Source organism: Pinus tabuliformis, chromosome 1_2 (genome assembly GCF_031772625.1).
Source record: "Pinus tabuliformis cultivar Carrire ecotype Pingquan chromosome 1_2, CPIR1, whole genome shotgun sequence".
In the NCBI taxonomy this organism is placed as follows: domain Eukaryota; kingdom Viridiplantae; phylum Streptophyta; class Pinopsida; order Pinales; family Pinaceae; genus Pinus; species Pinus tabuliformis.
Window position 1 is genome coordinate 240,005,635 of NC_142298.1, and position 12,838 is coordinate 240,018,472.

The 12,838-nt window shown below is 34.7% G+C and overlaps 1 protein-coding gene across 1 annotated transcript; it reads right to left on the reverse strand.

Annotated features, from left to right (window-relative positions):
• Positions 1-9,158: 9,158 nt before the first annotated feature.
• On the reverse strand, positions 9,159-10,214 carry LOC149205271 (uncharacterized). The gene has a single exon (XM_089393440.1). The coding sequence runs from the start codon at positions 9,880-9,882 to the stop codon at positions 9,490-9,492; it is 393 nt and encodes a 130-aa protein (XP_089249566.1). The 5' UTR covers positions 9,883-10,214; the 3' UTR covers positions 9,159-9,489.
• Between the last annotated feature and the right edge of the window lie 2,624 nt (positions 10,215-12,838).

Genomic DNA, 12,838 nt, shown 5'->3' on the forward strand with positions numbered 1-12,838 from the left:
ACCATTTTAAATAGCATGTTGACCTCATCCCTTAAGAAATTATGCGTATTTCAAGGATAATATCACTATATATAGCAAGAGCTCAGCCTCACTTATGAGATCATGATCAAGCATCTGGAATACAATGAAGAAGGGAAAAAAAGGGAGAAACAGAAGCATCTCATCCAGCAAAGGAAGGAGAAAAGGAATCCAAAGTATTTTAGGTCTATTTAGGGTAAAAATACCTCCACACGTGCGAAGAAAGAGGAGTTCCATCTGCTCTAGAAGAATCTGAACTTATCATTGTTGTCTTGGAGGCCGAATCAAGGAGAAATCAAGCTAGTCCTCAAGTCGAATTGCAAAAGGACGTCATATTATCCAAGCAGAGGGAATCAAGGTGCAAAAGAAGGTGAAAATCATTTACACATGTTGCAACTAGGGTTTCTAAAGAGGCTGAGGGTTGCAGGTCTAAAACAAGAGGCCAAAATCTTAAGGGTAGCCGAGATCCAAAGGAAAGTAGGCAGTTTGACTAGTGTTGACTCAAGAAAGAAGAAGTTGATTATAGAAGACTTGTGACTTGGCCTTGGAGTGGTTGGTAAGTCAAGGGTCTTGGTCTTGGTCTTGGAATTCACCAATTGAAGATTCGATAAGAAGAAGAATTTGTTTGGTATTTCCTCTCAAGTTGGAGAGATTTTGGCCCTGACTTATCACCTACATCATATATCTCTTGTCTCATTATTGTTTATAGTTTGGTAGTTGTTTGATGAAGAAGATCACTATAATAATATAGGTAAAAGAATACATATTGGAAAACATGGAGTTTGATTAGGAAAAATGATATACCATCTTCCTTAGAATTAGACCATATACATAACATTTCTCACACCATTAACTCATTACGAGAATCCAATTCTAAGGGTAGGTCTTGATGATATGACTAGGGTGTTTGTATTTTTGAAAGCAAGAATGAAAATGGGACATATATAAATAGAAAGTTCATTCCAAATTTAGGAAATAATAAAGTTAAAGCATTTAAGATTACAAAAATAAACACCTTGTATATAATCAAGACTACAACTAAGAACAAAATCATATCCCTTAATTCATTAGAGCATATAAGCATAATGATGCCATGGAATCAATGATAATATTGAAAGACATAGAAAACCCCATCATAATCATGTTTTTAATTTCATGCTTACATTCATGAAATTCAAAATATTTAGCGAAATTATTAATCAAAATAATGATGACTTTTGAGGATAGAATATCTTTCAAAACTTTTTCAATCTAAAACAGTAAAATGATGTCCAACATTATCAATCTAATCAACTATATAAAGTATTTACATGGGGGGGCATTTCATTTCAAGAAAATGGAATGGGACCTATTGGGAGGCAAACAATACCCACTATTTTTCACATAGCATACAATTCCTAATTTCTATATGAGTATTTGAGATACGAAGATCTAGTTCATCAAAAAATTTACTCAATTTTTTTATTTATTTTTTTTGCAAAGTTATGAACATGATACCTTCTACATTAACTTAGTTATAGTTTATTCATTGTAATGATTAGACCTTTGTGTGTGTGTGTGTGTGTCTATATATATATAGCAGTTTCTGCACTTCAAACAAGCACCACAAATATTTACACAACATGTGTGGGGTTGGGTTAGTTTACTCAATTGTATATTCCACTTGTTAAATGTTGTAAACAACTATAATTGGATTACCAATGATCCTAGTATTTTTACAATAATGCATCACATCCTCTCGAGGCTTAAATAGTTAAGATTACTCAACTAATGAGGTTTTCTCAACGTACTCATCTAAGTAGGCTAACAGAGGATGCTTCTACATTTAAGGAGATTTGGAGTTCACTACAAGATGATACATCTTTATAATAAATTTTATAATGCTAGTCAAGGCTTATACATAGTATGAATCTCATTCATTAATAACCCTATGAACAAAGAATTGTTTCACAATTTATCAGCACAAGCATGGAATTGTTTTGGCAATGTCATAGATCAAAGGAGGAGAAAATACAAGTTTGTTGAGGTTAGATTCAAAATAAAGTATGATATTTCACTTTCATAAGCTCTTGAATCATATTATTTACTTAAATTCTTATTAAGAAAAATCATATTTTGTGGCGTAAAAACCAAATGTTGATGGATCCATCGGTCCTAGAGTTTGAACCTACGACACTCATACCAAGTGTAGGGACCTTACCTATGACACCATTCAAACACGTGTATATTATTTTTTTGTATTATAACCCAACACAAGATAATAGCAGCAAGTTATTAGATACAAGAAGCCATGCTCGCATGTTTATCAACAATAAGTAGTGGATTTGAAGTTACTAAACTAAAATTAATATGCGCATGAAAGTTTTCCTTTTTAAAAATAACCATCCATTAAGTAACCACATCCAACATGTGAATCACATAATAATTAAAGACACAATATCAACAATCCCAAAATTTTACAATAATCCATCATATCTTTAACTTCCGTAATCCGATAATTATGTACAATAATAAGCATATAGGAAAACTTTTCAAATACAACATAGATATCATGCACCCAAGAGGATGGAATCTTTATCATAGTTCATCGATTCTTGTCCTCCCTCGATGATGTTTTCCATGTACACATGTGGAGAACATTGCATCCTAGACAGTCGCTTTTGAATCACCCACTGACCTCCCAGCCTACTCCCAGCCTACTGGGTACTCTTATTCCCCACAGACCCTCGAGCTGCAATGGGGCTATAAAGTAGAGGAAGAACACTAACAAGTGGAAGAGAGCCTCTGGATCAAGAGTTCCCTCTCTAATGGCCTCCACTTCACTAAACTCGTTATAGACTCAGTAATCACTATCACAATATCATTATACAAGTCATCCAATACTAGGGAAAAAATTGATCATCTCCCATAGCTTTCTCCTTCTTTCATAGGAGGCTTCATAGGTGACATTTGTCACTTCATGAAAAACAATTTTTTTTATTAATGTAAAAAATTGATTATTCACACATCCATGTGTCAGCCTATCATCAAAGCTCTCCTAAATTATTTAATTAAATTCTTATTAAAAAATATAATTTCCCTCGCCCAAATATGGCTCCCTATTTCTTCTCCTAGTTGTATCTTGACCCCCTTTTATATTCCTTATTTTGTGTTCATTACTAAAGTCAACTAGTAGATCTCAAATTTGGTTCCTCAACTACATCGTAATTTATCTCAAATTGAACCCTTAGATGAAGATCTTTGTTTCGTGCTCTTTCCACATGGAATTTCTTTCATGAAATAAAATTTCTCTAATTTTAAATTATTATTATTTAATTTCATACACTACCCTCTTTTCTTAATGAGGTTAAACTATCATTTGATTAATGTTTCTAATTAAATCTATATCCCCTTTCTATTTTTTTTAATCATAACACATATACTTTAGGGTCATTTCAATACACATTATTAACCTAAGATTTCCAAACATGAGAATGAAAGAGTTACTCAATTGGTCCAATTTTTATAATTCTTCCTATTCTCCCTTTATCCCAATGTTTTATCTTGCTTTAGTTAATTTGATTCTAATACCTCACTTACTACATGGTGTGAATTAGTGCTCATTATTATATGATTATAAACTCTTAATTATATTTTAGTTTTTTCTTCTTGATTCAAAGGATTCCAAGGCAGTCATTCCCTTCAAGAAATTTCATTTGACATTCAAAGGGTGTCATGTCGCTTTCCCTTCAAGCATCCTCTGACTATGAGGGGAAAAATGGGTGTGACGACAGAGACTATTGTCCTCTCTTATATTTCCCTCTATAGTGAAACTAATGGTGTTGGGGGATTAAGGAATCCATCTTAATGCATGTCCCCTAGTAAATCCTCATGAGTGACCCAATCATGGGTATGCCCCCACAACATTGCGATCTTCAAGGCAAAGGTATTTGAACACCTTCCATCTCAAGTCATGACATGAGTGTTAGCGAGTGAAATCAGGGACACTGCCCTACCCATCCCATGAAATTTCATCTATGTGTACAACCCTATCACCCATGTGTGAATCATTTGGCCAAGCAAGTGACGTATGCTTATAGCCACTAACATGTCATTAGTAACCATAACAAAATATTAATTTGAACTTTAAATTTTTTTTTGAGACAATAGGAATTCAATCATACCAAAGGTCATCGATTGATCACACGCAAGTGCATCCGGGTGTTCTCCTACCACACTTAATAATCATTGACAATATATCTTCATAATGTTAGTCATCAATATGGTCGTGTATGCTAAATCATTACCTGACATAATCATCAACATAATCTCTAATTGTAAGTAAGAAGCCAATGTAAACAAGACAACATAATGACTCCATCACATGATTAGACACAGTCATCAAACAAGTCCATCAGAACGATTATCACCATAACATACAATTGGCATATCATAATTATTATCACATCCACTGATAGTAAAATTCAAACAACTGGATCCTAAACCTAAGGTCCTCAAAGAATAATGTACAAGCCCTAAGGTTATATCAAGGCTAATGTAATATCAAGGTCAGTCAACCAGAGCGGAGCACTACACAAAGCAATGAATGTCACCAAGGGGAATGAAGTCTAAGGGCTTGCTAATGGAGAAGTTATCACCATGAAGAAATTCAACATGAGAACCAAGATAGAGGTCATCCCAAAGACTATCTAGAGAATCCACGACCTCTAATATTTATTAATTATGGTTATGTGGGATATGTTACCCTAAAGGGAGAAGGTACATATTCAATATTTCATCCTAAGTCATCCAAAGGATTTAAAGTCTCATGCTTCTTGGGACATGTGATTCTTTAGATTGTGGGACTAAGCATACAATCCGTTTGTGAAGAAGGTTATCAATGGTAGGGAAGAATCAATACAAGTAAATAAAGGAAATAAATGGTCATGGGTCAAATATGGTTGATGACTATATTATGAGAGTTGATCAATTATGCTGCTACATCCTTGATGTGGAAATTCATCACAAAGAAAGAGTGAAGACAACATTACTTTCATGGAATACGTGTAATCATGCCCAAGAAAGAACTTAAAGTCCATTTGCACTATCACAAATATTGCATTGATTGAAAAAATTATTTTCATCTAATTTAATGGGGAGATTAGGCATAATCCTACCAATTCACATAGTACACCATCAAAGTATTACAACTTTACCACTAATTAGATAAGGGCAAGAGAACCTAAAAACTGCCAAGTAGATGAGGGCATAACATAAGAAGAGACTTATTCATCCATGGGGTGCTAATGAATGGCATGAAATATTTTTGGACGAATATCATAATCTAGACATGTCTCTAGAATGGTGCCTAGGTGAAAAGTAATGAATTTAGAATATGAAGGTTGCATACTTCCATTTAACGTATAAGTGATAGGCATATTACACAATGTGCCACTAAAATTTGAAGTGGTACCCTTGTTCCCACCTTTTTCTATGGTGATTTTGATTTTATATTCCTCCCGGGTTATCTAGTGCATAATGGGCCACTATAATTTGAAGTGGTTCCCTTGTGTCGACCTTGTTACACGGTCATTTAGATTTGGTGGTGAGGTAGATAGCCTAGGGGGACTAGTCACCTAAATGGTGGGAAACTAAAGAGGTCAAAGTAGATGGAGCCTCAATTTTAGAAGCCATTGTTTCATGCAAAAGGGAGGGTTGTTGCAAAGGTGAAATATCTTATGGGATCATCCCATTAGACAAAGGAGACATTAATCATTAGATTTGTACAAGATTGAAACATAGGTGAACATAATTAGCTTATCCACAAATAACATATGGATTTCTAGGTGTATGCACTTATTTTGGTCTTGTTTGACCCTAGATGATTGTGTAGTCATTCCCCCAACATTACTAACATTGTCCCCTTACCATTGAATCTTATTATTACATTTCTTACGCTACCTCTTATTTTTCTTAGATGATTTCAATTACTTCAAGTTGGCATTGCCAGGTTGGGGAGGAGATAGGATCAAGTTGACATTTGGTGAATGGAAGCTATGAGGATTGGTATGGTTGGAAGTAGATAACACCCAAACTAGAATTCCTATGGAGAAGTTAGTGAGATTTAGCGTAGCCATGATATGAGTACCAACACTTCCAAATGCTTCTAAGTAGGTATTTCCTAAAACATTAGCCATTTTGTATCATGAAAATATACTATAACATGGTCCTATCATAGGGAAAATATCACCAAATGGTGGTGATCAAGATCAATAGATGAAGGAACTTCTAGGAAAATAAAAAAAACCAGTTTGTCAAATATGTTAATTCATAAGAAATGGGTTAATTAATTTAAATAAATTAATCTCATAGCTCTTAATGTCTCAAAGTCAATTTACGTCACAAAAATAAAATCACCTCAACTTCATATAATTAAATATCTAACCCAAAGAATCTTCATCACAAATCAAAACTTAATCTAATATTGGTGTTTAAGATGAAAAGACAAGATTCTAAATTATTTTTTTAAAGGATAATTCATTTTTTGTTAAACATTGTTGGACATATGTTCTCTATGTTATCTAACATAAATGACACTCAAAACAGGTCATAAATTATTGAATATCAATTTTTAAGTTATTAAGGTGTGTAAATGGCATTTTTAATGTGTAATGCTATAAAAAGGAAATTCATTGAAAGTAAATGTTGAAACGAAAAAGTTTTTTCAAATTTGTCCCAAAAAATAATTAATTTTCTCTTAAATTCTAACTTGTAAAATTTATAAACATTAAACATGTAGACAAGACACCCAAGAAGATCTATTTCAAAAAATATAATAGTCCCTTAATGGTCTTTGCTAGAAAAATAAGGGTAGGGTGCAAAAAGATTTGAACAAGATAAAAACACCTTTAATAAAATAGAGAGAAAAGTTGGAACAATAATTATATCTCCCAAGTATAATATATGACTCTAAATTTGTAGAAACAATAGTGCCACCAAGATAAAATAAGGAAAAATAAAATTTATTTTTATAAACATCAATATAGTGCTCCCATACCCACTGGAGAAATGATAAACATAGAAAACATGAAAGCAAATATACATTAAAAAAAAGACATAAATCCAATCTAAGGGAGAGGTTGAAAAAAATGCTAGTTGGTGAATTCTCATTCTTAATTTTTTTTCTTATTGGAGATAGAAGTAAAAACTTTTCTTTTTTGGGGACCAAAATCTTTAAAAGAAAATAAAGAATTATTATGAATATATCATTATATATTTGTTCATACTTTTTGGTGCTATATGGGATGAAAAATTAGAGCAACTGTTGGTCTTTCTATTTTAGGGATTGAATCAATTTTTTTCTTCTACTAAACTTTGCAAACATAGTTCATAGCTTATTTATACTACTATTGTACTCATTGTAGTTTTCTAAAGTCCCAAAAAAATACCTTATTAGATTTCATATGAAAAATTATGTCATTGGTTGCATATGAACTCTCATTCCTCAACTACTTACAACTAAATTTTTATTAAGATTCTATAGAGTGAGAGCCTTCATGTTGATAAAGACTTGGTATGTAAAAATCCTAACTCTATCAACTATAGGAAGTGTCAAAACCTCATCATGTAAGAGAGAAAGTGGTTTTGTTCCACTTTAAGTGGGATATTAGAGTATAACAAAAAAATAAAGTGACAATGTAATAATCTATCATAAATTATAATGTCTATTTACTAAATAATTTGTCAATTTTATTTAATATGATAAAATACAACACAAACCTTATTTTGTGATTGATATTTTTTCTTATACTCCCATAATAAATATTAATATTAATAATATTTTTTATTTAATGTAATATAAATTTATTTTATATAATGATTTTTTCATAAATAAAATTATACACATAAAATATGAAAACTTAATAATTAATCAGCATTACACCATAAATAAATATATATTTATTATATAAATTTTAAAATATAATAATATTATACCACAACATTTCAAAATCTCTTATGAGAAATTAAAAATAATATTAGGTTGCTCATTTTTCTAAGGCAAAGAGAAGTGGCACTTCAAATCTCAATCATGAGGCAAGAGACCCCTGCAAAATTATTTTGTATCTTGGTTAAAAGTTACGTTAGTCAAGGTCAGATCTCTTTAAGACGTGTTGGACATAAACCGTCGAGAGGACCCTGCAAATTGTTTTGTATCTTGCTTAAAAGTTAAGTTGGTCAATGTCAGATCTCTCTCAGAGGCGTTGGACACAAATCAAGAGTGTTAGCAAAGTAGCATCATTAGTTGAAAATATAAAAAGATAACACACAAATGGAATGGAAAAATATTTCTGACCATAAAAATCACGTGTAGCAAATTAGGTAAATACAAAATATGGACGCACAAATGGAATGGAATCACATCTAAATTTTGTGCCCATCAAATTCTCTTATATCAAATTACTTCTGTGCATTGGCCGGCGTTGTCCACATGTAATAAGCGCAGTTACGAGAAAATCATGATATTTTCCTCCTCAGAAAGGACTGACCTTTGCTATGTCATCTCCAGGTCCATCCACAAACAGTTATGAGAAAATCATGATATTTACCTCCTCAGAAAGGACCTTGCTGTCTCATCTTCCAGGTCCATCAACAAACAGTTATGAGAAAATCATGATATATTTTCCTCCTCAGAAAGGAACTGACCTTGCTGTCTCATCTTCCAGGTCCATCAACAAACAGTTATGAGAAAATCATGATATTTTCCTCCTCATAAAGGACCTTGCTGTCTCATTTTCCGGGTCTAATTTGGTAGTTGACAAATTAGGCTCTATATTTGGTGTGTTTCACTGTTGAAATTTCAAAACAAACTTATTTTTTAAATTTGATGATTTTCACACGTCTTTAAACAATCTTCACAATTACCATTAAAGATCTCACAATTATCATTAAAAATCTTACAAATTTTTTAATAAGCAAATCCCCTCACAAGAAAACAATTTGCCCATCAAATTGCATCCCTGTATTCATATAATAGGTATTTCAACTCAGTCTTTGTAAAACACTGGTCAGTTCTCCGCTCGGAAAGCAGCCTTACCATGACATTATAGATAATCACCTATATATATATATATAAAAATTTTGGATTATGAATATCATGAAAGTGTGATCCGCAAGGTAATATTTTTTTTTAACGATTACATTTACAACTTAAATCTCAAAAATGTCTACACTATTCGAAACCCATGTGATGGATCGGCAGAAACTCAATACATAATGCCAAATAAATGCTTTTATCTTACTTCTTTTATGGAAAAATTTAGCAAGAAAGAGCTGTGACTCATGGATGCCATACCTAATATTATTGTATTCCAACCTAACATGTAAAGCGCTGTGAGTGGCCAAAGCTAGTTGCAAAGTGCTCAATTGGTGAACCCATCCCATGAACTGATTGAATAACAAGTGGCGCCCTTCACATGACATAATGTTGAGTGACTAACTTCTCCTCCAAAGGGGAAACCACTGGTCATGGAAGGTGGACTGATAAGAGATCATGAGCAGCAGCAATATGACCAACAATCCAACGCCCCATGGAGAGCTCCCTGCTCTGTGAATAGCATTGGGCTCTGAGGGAGGCAACGGTATAGTGGGTATCCCCGTTTTAGACCAGCAGCGAACAGCCAACAAGAGAAGAAGAGGAGAAATCATTAGGTATAACTTCAACTGGTCCACTGTGTCTTCCATGGCTGATTCGTAAGCCATGTACCATGAAATAAATATCAAGAAAAGCACGATGAATATGATAAACAACAACTGAAACGGAGGCAGCGAATTCATTGATGAAGTACCCATCAATCCTCCTCCTCCTCTATTGGGAAGCGTTGCCATCCTTGATAAATTCTGTTTTTTCAACTCTGCGTGTTTGATGAAACGTCAGTCAAATTCAAAATATAGAAACTGAAATCGAAACTGACGGCGAATTCAGAGAAACACGGCACGAAAATGTGCGCGTCTTGATGGCAGCAGTAAATACAATACAGAGGATATGGTGCTCTGCCATACAAATCCTGAAAGGCACAAAGTAATCACATAACCAAAGGTACTGATGTGGAGGCCATTTACATAAATTGGAATCGACAGCATGCTTCCCATTTCAATAATTACTACCCGACCTCACCCCACGCTGCCCTGCACGTTAAGTATTGAGGTCCCGCCACTCACCACCGCCTTCATGATACGCCTTTATCTTGCTTTATCGGTGGGATATGCCACGGCCAAAAGGAGCGGCGCAGCACAACCCGATACTACGCGCCGATGTTTTGAATACTATTCTATTCTTTTATTTTCTTCCTCTCTGCTCTCCATGGAATGCTTGCTTCGTCACCGAAATTATAAAAAGAAAAAGAGCAATGGAAAAGTAACGCACCAGGAAAAAGCATGCCAAGGAATTTTTTTGAATCACGGGAAGTAACTTTAAATATGATCGGTACACTCGTACCTTCAGCCAATTGTCAAAATTGTAAGTTAAAAACTAATTGTCAAAATTGTAAGTTAAAAAATTTATTTAGTTAGGGAGGGACACCATTATCTGTGCGCCCTCCCCTCCATCTCGCCTACATCCATGTGAACAGCACATGATCTTTTACAACACGTGTCTGACGTGCACTGCCACGCGTTGTGCAGCGTGTCAGCGCTTCAAAACTCGTTTGCCAACCTTCCACCCAGTGGTTTCTGCGTGTTTGTCGTGATGTGTGGTTTGCCTCTTGTTTTTCTGTTTGAGTCCGGTGTTTGGGCGAAGCCCTCTGCCGACAATGGCGCAAGACGGCTCCATTACCTGCGCGCTTCTTCCGCCATGGCTGCGCTGATGTTTGCCATTGTTTGCTTACACGCATCCATGGTTGGAACAGGGTTTCTGTTGTTCTTGTGGTTTTCCACCTGCAATTGTTGTTCATTCTGGACCGCCAGTGGTTTAGGGTTTCCTTGGTGGTTGTTTAATTCGCGCGACCTGTTGTTTGGGGAGGAGCCAATACCAATTTCAGCCAGTTCGAGGTCGAAGGTTGCATTTACAGGTAATTGCAGGTTTTTTTGGTTTTTGTTTGGTTTTTTTGTTTCTCCATTCGTTAATTTCTAACTTGTTGCAAGTGTGGCGAGCTTTGGAGAAGGTTTGGCGAAGGTGTGGCGAGCTCTGGACTTGGACATGGCTTCTATCCGGTAGGATTTTAATCCTACCAGCGATTGCTTATGTGTTTTTCAACACCTCACCTTGTTTATTGGAATTTTTGTTAAATTTGCACTTGGAGTTTTAGGCAGGTTTTGGGTTTTGTAGGTTAGGGGTTTTGTTTTGAGGGTTTAGGGTTTTGTAGGTTAGGGTTTTAGGGTTTTGTTTGCAGGGTTAAAACTGGTTAGATCTTTCCTTGAAGCATTCATATCTAGGGTTTTGATAATAATTGTTGGAGAATGATTGAAGGCAAAAATATCTCAGTTCGAAATTCAAATTTTTTTGGGCAAAATTCTAAATTTTTTAAGCCTTGAAACAACCCCTAAAAGCTCCTTGACACCTCATCCACTCAAGCCTTCTGCTACTCCTCTTTTCAGTGGCTTACCTCCTCTTCTTCGCTGCCTGTAGCAGCTTCCCTTCCCTCTGCTTCAGCCCCTACCTTTCTTCTTCCTCCATCTCCTTGTCGCTGTCCCTTCCTCCTTCTGCCTGTTGCTGCCTTCAACCCTGTCGTAGCCTTGCCTTAGCCTTGCAACAACCTTCATTCCCTCCACGCTGCCTCCTTCTCGCCTTAAAGCTGCTTGTAGCATCCTCTTTCCCTTGTCGTTGTCCCTTAAGCCTCACTGTTGTAATTTCAGTACCAAAGCTGTCATATCAGTTATTTAAGAAGGGTTGTTAAGCCTTTGAGTTTTGCTTTCTATCATCCTTCTTGACTGCAATGAATAATTAGATCTGAAGCATATTGCTACTGTGACTTAATAAATACCATAAGACAATAATAATACGCCTAAGACCATTGCACATTGACCATAAGAGGCTAATAAAGTCATATGTTTTTCTGTTGGTGACTTTCTAAGTGTTTTTCTAAGGTCTGGTATATGTTTTCTGATCTCTGAAATATGCTTTTCGAGATCTGGTGTACTTGTTTCAGTAGGAAGAAATCAATTTGCTATGGTTTAATATCCACAAGAAATCACTTATCAGTCTTGGGAGCATCATTTTGAAGCTAATGCTGAAGTATTAAGTGATTTATTTTGTGAATTATTGTTCACCTTTGCAGTGGAAAAAGAAGCCCCAAGACATAATATGAATTGACATAACAATTTCAAAAGGGGAATAAGTATCTAAGTTATCATTGTAGCATCTTTTGTGGACTGATATCATCTCTCTTAAATATTTCAAAGGTTGGTGTATTTTTTTGAGCCATTTGTTTCAGGTCTAACTATTATGTTTGCATCCATTGGGTGGCAGACTTCATTGGTTTCTCTTTTTGTCTTTCTTATTTGAGCATTGCATGTTTGCATCTCATCTCATTGCAAAACATTACATTGACATTCTGATTTGTATTTTTCATATAACACAACCTGTTCTAGCTACTCTTTGGGAATATTAACTCTTGCATAATATATCCTTCCTATACTTATCATCGTTCCTTACAAAATTGTTGCATTATTAAAGTAGAGAAGGAATCTTATAGAAGTCAGATCTAAAATTAACATAAAGGTGACTTTTGTGCATGGCTTTTAGTTTCTAAATTAGCTACTTTCAGTTGAGGGTTGCTAACATTTACTTTTCCTTCCACACCATCGTCTTGAAGAGAGGCTTGTGGATGTGAATGAACTTAGTAAG